The sequence below is a fragment of the Mchenga conophoros genome, linkage group LG7 (assembly GCF_057382185.1).
Source record: "Mchenga conophoros isolate Kocher_MC1m ecotype Shallow Benthic linkage group LG7, M_conophoros_male_GT1.1, whole genome shotgun sequence".
NCBI lineage: Eukaryota > Metazoa > Chordata > Actinopteri > Cichliformes > Cichlidae > Mchenga > Mchenga conophoros.
The window spans coordinates 62477415-62490921 of record NC_140532.1 but is presented as its reverse complement, the minus strand read 5'-3'; the positions used below and the strand labels follow the sequence as shown (position 1 = coordinate 62490921).

Sequence of the window (13507 nt, the reverse complement as noted above, 5' to 3'; positions counted from 1 at the left end):
GAACTTTGACTTCACTGTGGTTTGTATGTGCAGGCAGGAGTGTGACATCTCAGAACAGCAGAGGATTGTGGAGCATGGTGACTCCTGCTGCGACGCCCCCGTCTGACTGTCCTGAGCTCTTGGTCCTCAGCAGACGGTCCACACACTCATTCATCACCATGTCTTTACCCTGCCTGTAAGAAAACCAAGAAAAGGCTAACATTAGAAACAGCCACCAACCAATCCCTTTTACTCCACCACCCAAAAACCAGTGAGAAACACTAACTAGTATTAACTTGGAATCAAAGTCCACTAATCCCCAGGCTCCCAGCATAACATACAGTCCGACACAAACTCCACAAACTGTCTTGCTTCAGCTGACTTTCCTTCACCTTCTCTCCAGACAATCTGTTGTGCTCTTTTCAGCACAAAGCCACACTCCTGCTCACTGATCCTCACCTCTTTTTAACCTAATCTCAGCAACTTTGTCCCATAGCTCGCACATCCTTTCCACCTCCATCTTTCTTCCCAGCCAACTGATACATACCTTTTCTCCTTCCTTAAAAGCCAGCCTAAGAAATACGATTTTATAAACGCCCCATAAATGAAACTGCCATTTTCAAAAATCGTATCATCCAAATTCATGCAGCGTGGCTAAATTATGAATGAATTACAAACCCGAGCTTCCTTGCTAACATGATTAACAGCTAAATACTATCATAGTGGAGGTGTAAAATTACTGCTAAAATAGCTCATATGAACCCTGATACTGGACTATGTATTTATCAAAACAAATGATCTGATATTACAAACTAATGATTGCTTTTTACAGTATTAACCCAGAGTGATGTAAGGCAGGGTGGTTAGTCAGCCATAACCTGGGCCCTATTTCAGGAAGCCGGTTTAGAAAACTCAGAGTGAAAAACGATACTCAGGGTTGAGTAACCCCGAACTGTCCAACTCGGAATATTCGGTTTCAGAAAGGCTGATAACAATTAGTTCAATCAACGTGGAGTTGCTTTAACCCCAAGTTAAGCGCGCGCACGAGGATACATAAAGCCCTGATTAGTGGAGCACAGATTAAGCGAGTCACCATGGAGACGGAGGGAAAGAAGGCGCGGTCAATGTATCTTACAGCGCTTGAGGCCGAAATTCTGATGGCAGTATAGGGCTTTGGAGCGTGATGTCACGGGGGTGGGTGATAACATGCAAATTTTGCGGAAAAAAAGTAACACAGCCTCAGCTGCAAAAGAAAGGGAGCATGCATGGCAAAACATGGCCGACAGAGTCAATGCATGAGTGTTAATTTAAACATTGATCTAGGGATTTCCACCCATTTAACATGTTATTTTATTATATTTTATTTTATTTTTTATTTCATACATTTTATTTTGTGATGTGATGTGAGCGCAGGTGCAACCCAACAGGCCCCAAACGTGCCTGGCAGCAAGTAAAAATGAAATATAAAAATATAGTCCAAACAGGTAAGGTGTAATTGTATTATGAGCCATAGTGCTTGGTCTGTTTGTCCTATAAATCAATTGCAGTTAGAGGCTACATTAATTTCCCCTCTGTAAGCACTTATTGAAATTATCTGAGCACATTACAAGTACATATTTGCTTACTCTGTATGCTCAAATGTGACCCGTTATAGCCAACAGAAAAAAAGCGGAGGCCTGAAAAACAGGTGGGGGTCCTCCACCACCACCACTCACAGAGCCTGGCCACTTGGCTTCCACATTTGTGATAATGTTGGCAGCATCACATGTGATCTTCACAGTGCAGAGAACACAAATTAGCATCCATTACTATAATGAAATAATTTGTTAGTTTGAAATGCTACAGGGAACTATGTACCTGTACATTAATGCTGTGGAAAGACTTCCTGTTCACATAGTCTCCTTCATTTACTGAAGGAGCAATGATTGGAATGTGAGTGCCATCTATACAGCCAATCACGCCTGGGAACCGTGAGAATAAATGTAAATTTAAGTAGTAGTTCAAATATCACCACATCATGTATTAAGTTTTGTTCATCCTGCTACCTGCAATTTTAACTCAGGGTATACTTACTCAGATTTAGCTCTAAACCGGCTTCCTGAAATAGGGCCCTGCTGACAACTTGTATCTGGTAGCTTTTTCACATCCTGATCAATGTTGTTGTCAAGTGTGTCTCATATACACTATTATCTCAGTCACAGTACAGCATGCATGAATCACAGTAGATATACAGTAATGCAAAACAGCAGGCAGTCATGTATGTGTCGTCACTGTTTTGACTGAGGCTAGCTCATACATGGAATGCAAGAAAATGCTGCATGTGTGTGCAGATCCACTCATGCACTGCTTAAACTTCCCTAGTTTAACAAATGGTGAGCAATAAACAGAAGTTTTCAACATTTTTAAAGATGCTTCTATCCCCCCGCTGTACCTCCTCCTTCTCGCTGAGACTCCAAGACAAACTGTTCTGCTGCTGACAAGGCCACTGATACTGTTTTGTCCCTCTCTGGACCCTGTAGACGAGCGCAACCACAGAGAAATAAATCAGAGGAATAAAATGCAAACGATATTGCTTACACTGAACAGCAACACCCAGGTGAGGATTATCTAATGCCAAATTTTCCAAACAATGAAAAAACCGTGCCCTTTTTCTCACCATGTCTAGAGTGTAGAGGTCAGCCAATGTCGCTCGGATCTGCTGCACAGCTTGAGGCTGGTCTGGGAAGAATCTGTCCAGGACTCCAGGTCTGGGGAGCACTTGCTGAACCTTCTTGGTACCAGCCAGGTGAGCGCTGATATCTGGACACTTCACAGCTCGAAAGCGCTCCATGAGGAGACGAGCATCCCAGCTCTGCAACTGAAAATAGACAATGAATTCTCTGCTTGTCTTTTTATCATTAGATGTATTTCTGTATTAAAAAATTCAGTTTATTGGGCCACTTTGTGCTAGAAGCATTTTTCCAGCATAAGACAGCCTCTATCATTTCACTAACTTTTGGAATCTTATTTCACTGCTGCTAATGACGTTTCACAAACTGTCACAGGTTTTTTAGCTTCGTTCGCATAAACTTTCTTGTGGTTGAGATTCCCGAGAAAACAGCCAGCACACTGACCAGCAGAGGGTGACAACAGTTGGTTTATAATACGCTGAGATTTGACAGACAGAGACAGAAGAATGAAGGAGAACAACACAGAGTCACGCTATCAAGGAGAAGCTGGACGGTAGATTCAGCAGTTTGGCTTGAAACTTGCAAACTGTTTTAACTTGTTATGTCCGATTAAGTTTTCCTTCCAGGATGCTCGCCAGTTTTCTTTCACTTGTTTCCTGTTCCTGCCAGCCAGTGGCGTGTCCAGCAGGGTGGCCTGGGGGGGCACAGGCCACCCCCCCAACCAGACTGGCCACCCCAGGTGCCACCCCAAAGGCAAAACAATAAAATTCAATCAAATATCAAATGTCCGATTATCAGTGGCGTGTCTAGAAAATTTTTGTTGGGGGGGCCAGGTAGGGGCACAGATTTGGAGAAGGGTGGCAGATGTAATTGGCAGATAATGTTTAAAAAAAATTCTACCAACCGTTAACCATAATTAAATAACCCTGTAAACCTAATAACTGAATGTGCTTTTAACTCTTATTAGAATGAGATTTTAACCACTACGGTGCAAAGTTTTTAGATACTGCGTTGATAAAGTACAAGAGATACAATCAGTGCTTTGTCAGTGTTTACTCAGCATTCAAGGACAGCAATATTTGCATAGTATTTTTACTGACATATAGTGCACATATGTTTTGGGCAAAAACATTTTTTAATATTAAAATACGAACATTTGTAACAAATAATTGACAAATCAGCCAATTCCAATGTAAAACTTTATCTGCCTGTTAAAAAAAGAAGATAATCTTCTCACAAACTGGTGTTTGATTTTGAAAAAAGTGGGGAAACAACTGAAAAGACTAACATTTGAATGAAACCTGCCTCCCCTTCCCTCATCCACCTGCTGGCCTCTGTGGAAGCCCCGCCATAGCCACCACCAAACAACTGAGTTATTTTTACACATCGACCTGCATCTGGCCAATCCACCACCTCTCATTGTTCATGCAGTTACAAAAAAAAATAAAAAATAAGTCACCGGGCATATCCCCGGTATGCCCGATGGCCAGTCCAGCTATGTTAACCTGCAACCAAATCTGCAGCTCCATACAGCAATGTTACGACTTGGATTATATCTTATAACTCATAACTCTTATGTTAGCTCCCCTCAGTAGCATACTGTCTGAAATATTCGACGGCTGCAATAATTCTTCAAGTGTTATTTTTTCCTTGGTATTCTAATTTCACCGAAGTTTACTAAACTCAACAAACTTAATATTACTTACCGGGACATTTATTCTGGCCTCATTTTCTTTCACCGAAAAATTGTTTCCTGCGGTGCCATCTTTCGTGCTTGGCTCTCCTACCTTTGCTAACGTGATGCACAAAGCGCAGAAGCCGATGCTGCATTCACTTACACTCGGATATCTGAGCTTCACCGTGAAAACATAATCGGACATTTGATATTTGATTGAATTTTATTGTTTTGCCATTGGGGTGGCACCTGGGGTGGCCAGTCTGGTTGGGGGGTGGCCTGTGCCCCCCAGGCCACCCTGCTGGACACGCCACTGCCGATTATGTTTTCACGGTGAAGCTCAGATATCCGAGTGTAAGTGAATGCAAGTCGTAACATTGCTGTATGGAGCTGCAGATTTGGTTGCAGGTTAACATAGCTGGACTGGCCATCGGGCATACCGGGGATATGCCCGGTGACTTATTTTTTATTTTTTTTTGTAACTGCATGAACAATGAGAGGTGGTGGATTGGCCAGATGCAGGTCGATGTGTAAAAATAACTCAGTTGTTTGGTGGTGGCTATGGCGGGGCTTCCACAGAGGCCAGCAGGTGGATGAGGGAAGGGGAGGCAGGTTTCATTCAAATGTTAGTCTTTTCAGTTGTTTCCCCACTTTTTTCAAAATCAAACACCAGTTTGTGAGAAGATTATCTTCTTTTTTTAACAGGCAGATAAAGTTTTACATTGGAATTGGCTGATTTGTCAATTATTTGTTACAAATGTTCGTATTTTAATATTAAAAAATGTTTTTGCCCAAAACATATGTGCACTATATGTCAGTAAAAATACTATGCAAATATTGCTGTCCTTGAATGCTGAGTAAACACTGACAAAGCACTGATTGTATCTCTTGTACTTTATCAACGCAGTATCTAAAAACTTTGCACCGTAGTGGTTAAAATCTCATTCTAATAAGAGTTAAAAGCACATTCAGTTATTAGGTTTACAGGGTTATTTAATTATGGTTAACGGTTGGTAGAATTTTTTTTAAACATTATCTGCCAATTACATCTGCCACCCTTCTCCAAATCTGTGCCCCTACCTGGCCCCCCCAACAAAAATTTTCTAGACACGCCACTGTATATACTTAGTCTGCTACAAACCAGGAGGCGTAAAGCAGTTAAAAGTTTGACCCATTGTGTAAACTAACTTGAATGATCAACAACCAGGAGGAGGCAACGATTATGGAGGCACGGGAGGGGAGGACCACGCAGGTGGAGGAAGTGAGGAATGTGATGGAGAAGATTGAGCTCAACAAGGGACAGGATGACCCACTGAGCACTTCAGAGGGGCAAGTGGAGCACGCAGGCAACAAGACCAGCAAAGGTCATTTGTATGTTTGTATGTATTGTATGCTTTATATTTGGAGTCCAGGCTGAATTTTAGAGGAGTACCTGATGGCTGAAACAACAGTAATTTATGTTCCCTGACCAAGGATCAAGGAACATGTATTTTACACCACTTGATACATGTACAGTCAAATCTATTGAATGTTGATATTATTACATTTAATGTAACCATTTAAAATGATTTTGTTTTTGTTTTTCTCCCAAAATCACGTACGTCAACACAGGATCCAGCAGGGGGAGAGTTTTTGGTGAAAGCCACAAAAAGACAAAGATGGGTATGTCATTGTTTGTGGAAGTATTTAGACTAGTTTGATACACTGTAGTAGAGTGTGTATGGTAGATTTGATTCAAGGAACATTATCATATGAAGATGAAAACCAAAGTTGTGCGATCTCTGAAAGTGTTTTGTTTATTTGCTTTTTGTTTGTTTATTGTTTATGAAACTGGTGACTTGGCTGTGATCTTCAGTCCCAGAGGCATCGAGATCCAGACCTAAGAAGAAAAGGCCACTACTAGTAAGTATGCTTTTGCTAATGCTTTTAATCACCACAGCTCATTCCATTCAGTACAAATACCTGTAGATATGTGATGATTCCAAGTTTACATTATGGCAGGAAACTGCATACATGTGTCACCTTATACACATACCACATACTATAGAATTCAGTCCCCTTTGCTTTTTGCAGTCTTATTGCAATATATAAGTACTTTTAACAGATGATGCAAGTACAGTTAAATGCATTCACTCCAGTAAAAATGCTTCTAACACAATGCTGTTGCAAGCAGCAGATTTTCTTTTTCTGTTGTCGATGTAGATTAGATAGAACTTTATTAATCCCTCGGGTGGTTCCTCCGGGAAATTCAGTTCCCAGTATCAGGACACTGACAGAAGTTGCATATTACAGAGTTAGAATATCAGGACGGGACCAGGTTGGTGGGGGTCAAACAGCAGATCCAGTCGTGCAGTGATAATTCATATTTAATGCAGCAGATTTTGTAAACGATTGTATTCTAATCACATTGGCTAATTCTATATGCATATATAGATAAAAGGTATTTTTATTATGTCAAGAGTCCTCCAACAGCATCCAGGAAGTACTATCCTATTCCCATGCCTCTGTCCAAACCAGGCGAGTGTTTCCATGTCACTTCAATGTGTTCTTTGCCATCAATAATTTTATGTTGATTTTTTGTTACATAAGCATGCCTCATGTGACCTTCCACTTTTTTTCCCTTGTCATTTCTCACCTCCTTTGGATATGTATGTATGTATCTCTTATTTATATAAACCTCCTACCCAACTCTGTCCTCCTTCCTCTTCTTTTCTCCTTCCATCTCTCTCACCGTTCATCAATATCGCACATCCAGACTATACCCGTAAGATAGAGTTGATCCGCTAGCTTGTGAGCGGCTATGTGAACGGCAAAGTGCTGGACACGCTGTCCGAGCACGCCAACTCCCTGGCGTCCTCTGCTGTGGCCAGTCTGGAGGACGAGGCTGACCAGCTCTCTCACTTCCCCTTCCTCCCAGTGGCCAGTGACCCTGTGCTAACTGTCCCCAAGCATCATGGTTGGTACAGTGGACTCTGTTGTAGCTAATGAGCCAGACATTTGATGCTGGTGCTGTAGTGATTAGAGTCGTGCTGTGCTCTTATAGTGCTCTGTGTCTGCAGGCGGTAGCACGGTAAAGCTCTGCTGTGGTTATGAGTGCTGCACCTTGCTGACATATCATTCACAGCAAAAGAAGACGTGAATAGAGCAGTTTTCAAGTGTAATAATATTCCTCTCGATCATATTGAGTATAGACGAATGCAACTGTGAGCTTTAGCGATTAGCCCGTTTCAACAGGACCATGAGGACCTGATGTGTGAGACAGCAGGGTGCTGCCACTGGTGTTGTAATGTGTGATTTAGTTCCTCCTAACATTTCAGTTTGTTTCCAGTATCTATCCTCTGTGATTACTGGCTCTTTAGACAGATTTAATAGAAGTGTGTGAGCTATTGGCTCAGTATAAAGGGTCAGTAGTGTTTTCACATCACCTATCCATCCTCCATTTAGTCACCCAAAGCATGTAGAAAATACTCCTCACCTTTATTCATCTTCTCTTAAATTCAGACAAATTCCAGCTTGATAACATTGAGCTTGTGTGTGTGTGTGTGTGTGTGTGTGTGTGTGTGTGTGTGTGCGTGCGCCAGTTGCAGCCACCAAGTTGAACACCATCACCAAATGTGTGTGATGAGTGTTATATTCACGCACAAGCTTTAAAGGAACCATAAAAATTATCTCCACGAAGAATATTATAAGTTGGGATGTTGTGTCACCTCCTCCCTCCATGCACAGGTACATCCCAGCCATCGTGGATCACAGTGGAGGCCTGCCCTGTCATGGTACCTACCTGCTGCACCAGGTACAGGATTGGTGCATATGTTGTTTTCTTATTAATGGTAAATGGTAAATGGCCTGTATTTGTATAGCGCTTTTCTAGTCCCTAAGGACCCCAAAGCGCTTTACACAACCTGTCGTCCACCCATTCACACACTGGTGATGGCAAGCTACAATGTAGCCACAGCCACCCTGGGGCGCACTGACAGAGGCGAGGCTGCCGGACACTGGCGCCACCGGGCCCTCTGACCACCCCCAGTAGGCAACGGGTGAAGTGTCTTGCCCAAGGACACAACGACCGGGACTGTCCAAGCCGGGGCTCGAACCGGCAACCTTCCGATTACAAGGCGAACTCCCAACTCTTGAGCCACGAGCTACTACTTGAGCTACTCACACAGTGGTAACTGCTTCCTTTGTACACAGTTGAATATCTTCTTTTAAAGTGTAATGTTGCTCTAGCTGTGCTCACTGTGATCCTGAGCTCCTGTTATGTTTGCTGCAGGAGATCCAGCGGAGGATCAGAGTGACCCTCATCCACGAGAAGGGCAGCGAGCTCCATTGGAAAGATGTTCATGAGGTGGTTGTAGGTGAGCAGCCTACCTTTAGGGTCTAGTCGTGCTTTACCTCTCTGTAGTAAACAAAAACCCCAAAGCACAGAAACAATGTTTTATAGTGTTTGTGTGCTTTTGATAGAGGAAGACAGGACAGAACATCATTAAAGGGATTTGACTTTGTGAGATCACACTGAAAACGCAACACTTGGTTCACTCTGAGATATTTTCAGTCTGGAAAGATGAATCTGTCGGGCTTTAGGCTGCTTCTCACTTTAAGCAGTTCATGCTGTAGCTGATGGACCAAAAAATGACATTTGATATTTTAGACATTCAGCTGCGATTCAGATTGTGTTGGTACTGGATGCTGTGATAAAACAGCTGTTCTGATCTGTCTTCATTCATGCCTGTCGTTATTAAGCCTCCTAAGCTCCAAACCAGTAAAAGCGATCTTTGGAGGCAACACCCTTTTTAGTACTTTTCTGTATTTGTTTGTGATTGTGTGACACTGAACCACAGTGCTATGTATATCCTCTGTAACACTCAGACGTTTTCCCCCTCAGCTGTTTCTCACTATAGACTGAGATTGTGGTGTTCAACAGTAAAGTCCCTCGTGCCCAACTCTGTGCTGCCCTGGGTTCCTTTCCTTTGCTTTGTCAGCCGCTGCTCCGCCGTGTTGTACCTGTTTGTACGTGTTTTTAAGTCTCTTGATGTCATCGTGTCTAACACACACCCTTTATCGCCTCTCTGCAGTTGGATCATTGCATCCAGCCTGCCATTATCACCAAACTGCACGGTCTTTTACTCCCGAGACGCCAAGATTTCCCCACCCCGTTCTCTCAAGAACCTCTTTGGGACTGGATACTCCAAAACTCCTGACTGGTAAATCTGGGCTGCTGTACTGTGGCCATCTCTGTTTCACAATCAAAGATATCTGCCCTGTTACAAAGTTTCCTTCTTCATAACTTCTGCTTCATTATAGCAACCGAGTGACTGGGATCTACGAGCTGAGCTTGTGTAAGACGTCTGACACTGGAAGCCCAGGTGAGCGGCCATGAAACATGAGGGCTCATGTCCTGAGCAGGGATGCAGAGGAGGAGGAGGAAGCTCCTGGACACATCAGTGGCTTACGTGCGTGGAGAGGAGAGCCTCGCTGGCTGGAGGCCCAGAGGAGATATCCTCATCCTAGAGCACCAGTGGGAGCTAGAGAAGATGGAGCAGCTGCAGGAGGTGGGGCCTTAAAAGATTCATAAAGAAATAAATCTCTGTTTAATATCGTAGAGGGAAAAATGACTTTTCAACTCGAAGACCAAAGTGCTATTCTAAAAAGTTTAACCCTCCCCTCTTCTCTCCACCTCACATTCGCCCCCATCTTTTTTCCAGGTGGAAAAGACCCGTCACCTTCTGGGAGAGGCGGCTCCCGTGGGAACAGCTCCCACCACCAAGTCCCTGAGTGAGTCTCTGTCCCCCAGCGTGAGCTCCAGCACTCTGTCCACGTCCACCTCCGTCTCCTCGCAGATCTCCAGCACCACCTTTGAAAGCGCCATCAGGCCGAGCGAGAGCAGCGGCTACGATTCCGCCGACATCGAGAGCTGGTGGATCGTGAGAAGGAGCTGGCCACCAAGGTGAGAAAAACGTCGGCTTAGTGGGCGTTCTTGTTGCTGCCTTCTCTGCTTGGAGCTGATCGGTCTTGTTCCTGTTGTGTTGTAGTGCCTGCGCCTTCTGACACACACCTTCAATAGTGAATACAACCAGCTGGTGAACAGCATCAGTGACTGCAAGGTGAGAAATAATACAAATAAATTTAAAAAAATAGCCTTTCTGTGTCACATCAGGGAGTTGATATATTAACGTCTACCTCGTCCTGCTGTTGTTTCACTTCAGCTTTCTCTCATCTCACCGACCGGACATGATCCATCCGTGACGAGCTTCAGCAGTGCCACCCTCACCCCTTCCTCTACCTGCCCCTCTCTGTCGGACTCCCGCTGAGGCTCAATGGGCCAGAAGTAAACATATTTTTAGGAACATTGACCTCGATCTGCAAACGGTTATTGACAGGTTATCTATTTGATTCTAACTTGGTGTGATTTGTGTTAAAGGGCCCCTAAGAACAGCTCACGTGCCTCCAGTCCCTCCTGCTCAGACTATGAAAACTTCCCGATGGTTCCCACTCTGGAGACCTCCTACCTTGCGCGGGCTGCAAAGAACGAGTTCCTGAACTTTGTGCCTGATATTGAAGAAATGCGACCAGGGTGATTAATGCCATATTAACCCAAATACTGTCACTATGACATGTGTCTCACAGACCAAATGTAAGTCGATACTCATGTTCTCTAGTTCAAGCAGAAATGATGTGGATCGATTCAAATTCCTGAGCCTGGATGATTTCAGCTGGAAACAAACCAACTCTGCTTCTTCCTCAGAAAAACAAGCGCTCGCTTAATAAATAAATAAATGAATAAAATCCCTTCTTTTCAGATCTGTTGTGTCCAAGAAGGGTTTTCTAAGCTTCGTGGAGCCTCGCTCTAACTCATGGGGGAAGCATTTTGTGGTTGTTTGCCGGCCGGGGGGGGGGCAGTGTTTTGGAAATGACAGTCTTCATTACAAAGCTTTCTTCGTTATGAATTAGCATACATGTTTTTATTGAACATTTGAAGAACTAGCAAAAAAACCCACAAACTCTTGTAGTTCACATAAAGTCAGAGATAAAAACGACAAGGAGCAGTTGCATCTAGTACAGGTAGAGCTGCTGCAAAAACCCACAGAGCCCAGCAGCCAGCAACAAATTCTGGATCCTTTGCTTTTAGTTAGCAATTAGCATTAGCAGCACATCCTGCGTCCGATGTGAAAGGACTTTTATGCTGCGCACTGTGACTCACAGCAATGGTCCTGGGTCAGCCCTGACTTTGTGTTACACTAATCCTAAAGTAATAATGGTATTTCTAACCACTGACATACCACAACTTTATCCTTTCAACAGCTGCTGAAAGTAAGGGGACCTAACTACTATCGGATATTTATATAGAGATTACCCTTCAAGGACCTGCAGTTCAAAAAAGCGCCCCTCCGACAGCCAAACCCATCTGTTCTCTGATTGGATTGTTACATTTGTGATTGACATGACATTGACCAATCAGATGAAAGGAAGAAAAATAGGGTCAAAATTCGTAGTTGTAACTTGCAGGGGTTTTTGGCTAAGTCCACACACAAATCTTTTTTACACATACAAATCTTTTTTACGCATGCACAAATTTTTTTTACACATACAAATCTTTTTTACAAGTACAAAACCGATTTACAAGTACAAAATATTTATGACCACATTTTGAGCCCATAGAGGTGTCTATGACGTGTTCAGCAGTCTGATGGCCTGCTGAACACGTCATAGACTTTCTGAAAAGCCTTTGAAAATACCGAAAATACCAAGTGTTAAAACTTATTAATCATTGTGATTCTTGACAGTTTTCTCTTGTAAGTAGACTTGTGGCTTAAGTCTCTTTTCATGCGACTCAAACGTTTAAGTTTTGCCTCCCCGCCTCCCTCCAGCAACCCCGCCTCCAGCTCAGCTTTCCTCCTCTCTATTCCCTCCCCTCAGCTTTTTGTGTTTTTGTTTCGATGACAATGTTTGGGTCTAATTTTGTTCCGCTTGGTTGTCATTCCCAAACTCCCCTAACTAAGTAGCATGTTGTAGTAGTCTACTTGTGTGTGCACGACTCTTTAGAAACTTTCCGTTTGCCAATCATCTGTACAAAAAAATGTCTCTATCAGTGTTATTTGTCTCCGGAAATGAGTTTCATTCTATTTTGGGGTTTTTTTTGTTGTTGGTTTTTTATTAAATTAAGATGCTTGCATGATACCTGCAGCAGTCCTTAGGAGAAGACCAGGTTTGCTCAGTTTAAAACTAAAACAAAAATGAATCAAATCAGCCAGCTTACATTTGAAACCATGAAGGAAAAATCTACAGTTATCTCCAAGTGACGTGTTAGTTTACGTTCTGCTGCCTAAACCATAGCTGCTAATAGATTTATAGGGTATTTTTCTTCTGGCAGTGAATTTACATCAGGCTGAACCGTCTGTGAAACAAAAACTCAAAGTGGGAATGAACTTTGACAGGAGGGCCATGCCCGATTTCCTCTGTCATCCACGTCATACTTAGATCCTCCTCAATCTGTGTACATACGCCATCTCTAAACCGCCGATAGTGCCAGTGTCAGTTAGTGAGTCAGTAAAATACTCATGCATTTGTGTTAACATAAAAACTGCAGACTAACTAGAGACAAACAAGCGAGGATCGCTTCATATCTCAGCAGTTTGAAAAACAAACAATGACCGATTGTTCCTGCAGGATTAGATTCGGGCCCCTTTTTGCTTTTTCATCCCAAGGAATAAAAACAGGGTTACAAGGAGAGGAGGAGGACTAGGAGGATGAAAACGAACTAAAGAGAGAACTTGATTTGTACATGCGGTCTGTTCTGGGATCAGTGTGGTAGTTAACCCTCATTTAACACATTCCTCTCTGCTCCTCTAGCTCGCTCTATCTCACTGAGAATCAGAAAGCCTTGACATTTACTGCTATTAACTTTACACTCTTGTTGTTAAGACTCAAAGAAAACACGGTGAAAAGGTTAGAAGGACGTAAGGAAAAAGGAATGAAGGTGCAATGTTTCTTTAGTTTTGCTTTGACAGCAGTGGTTAGCCAGCAAATCTGCTTTTAAATGGCCCACAGGACAGATTACGATGTAGTCCCATGACTCCCTTCGCTGTCACACCAGTGTTGACTGAAATCTCTGAAGTGAAGTACTCGTGTTCAGCAGCATCACAGGGAACCATGTGTTCATTTTTTTATTCTTATTCTTGAATCAAAA

The 13507-nt window shown here is 43.1% G+C and overlaps 2 protein-coding genes across 2 annotated transcripts; one reads left to right on the top strand and one right to left on the bottom strand.

Moving 5' to 3' along the window:
• Positions 1-35: 35 nt before the first annotated feature.
• Positions 36-4374, bottom strand: LOC146571457 (glutathione synthetase-like). The gene is made up of 4 exons (XM_085280672.1): positions 4355-4374; positions 2636-2836; positions 2411-2492; positions 36-173 (listed from the first exon to the last, which is right to left on the bottom strand). The coding sequence occupies exons 2-4, from the start codon at positions 2807-2809 to the stop codon at positions 154-156; spliced, it is 276 nt and encodes a 91-aa protein (XP_085136798.1). The 5' UTR covers positions 2810-2836; positions 4355-4374; the 3' UTR covers positions 36-153.
• Positions 4375-8443: 4069 nt separating this feature from the next.
• On the top strand, positions 8444-10885 carry LOC146571456 (kinesin-like protein KIF1B). Its single transcript, XM_085281290.1, has 8 exons — positions 8444-8491; positions 8594-8678; positions 9396-9524; positions 9625-9872; positions 10026-10267; positions 10353-10424; positions 10527-10648; positions 10742-10885. The coding sequence occupies exons 4-6, from the start codon at positions 9729-9731 to the stop codon at positions 10366-10368; spliced, it is 402 nt and encodes a 133-aa protein (XP_085137416.1). The 5' UTR covers positions 8444-8491; positions 8594-8678; positions 9396-9524; positions 9625-9728; the 3' UTR covers positions 10369-10424; positions 10527-10648; positions 10742-10885.
• The last annotated feature ends 2622 nt before the right edge of the window (positions 10886-13507 follow it).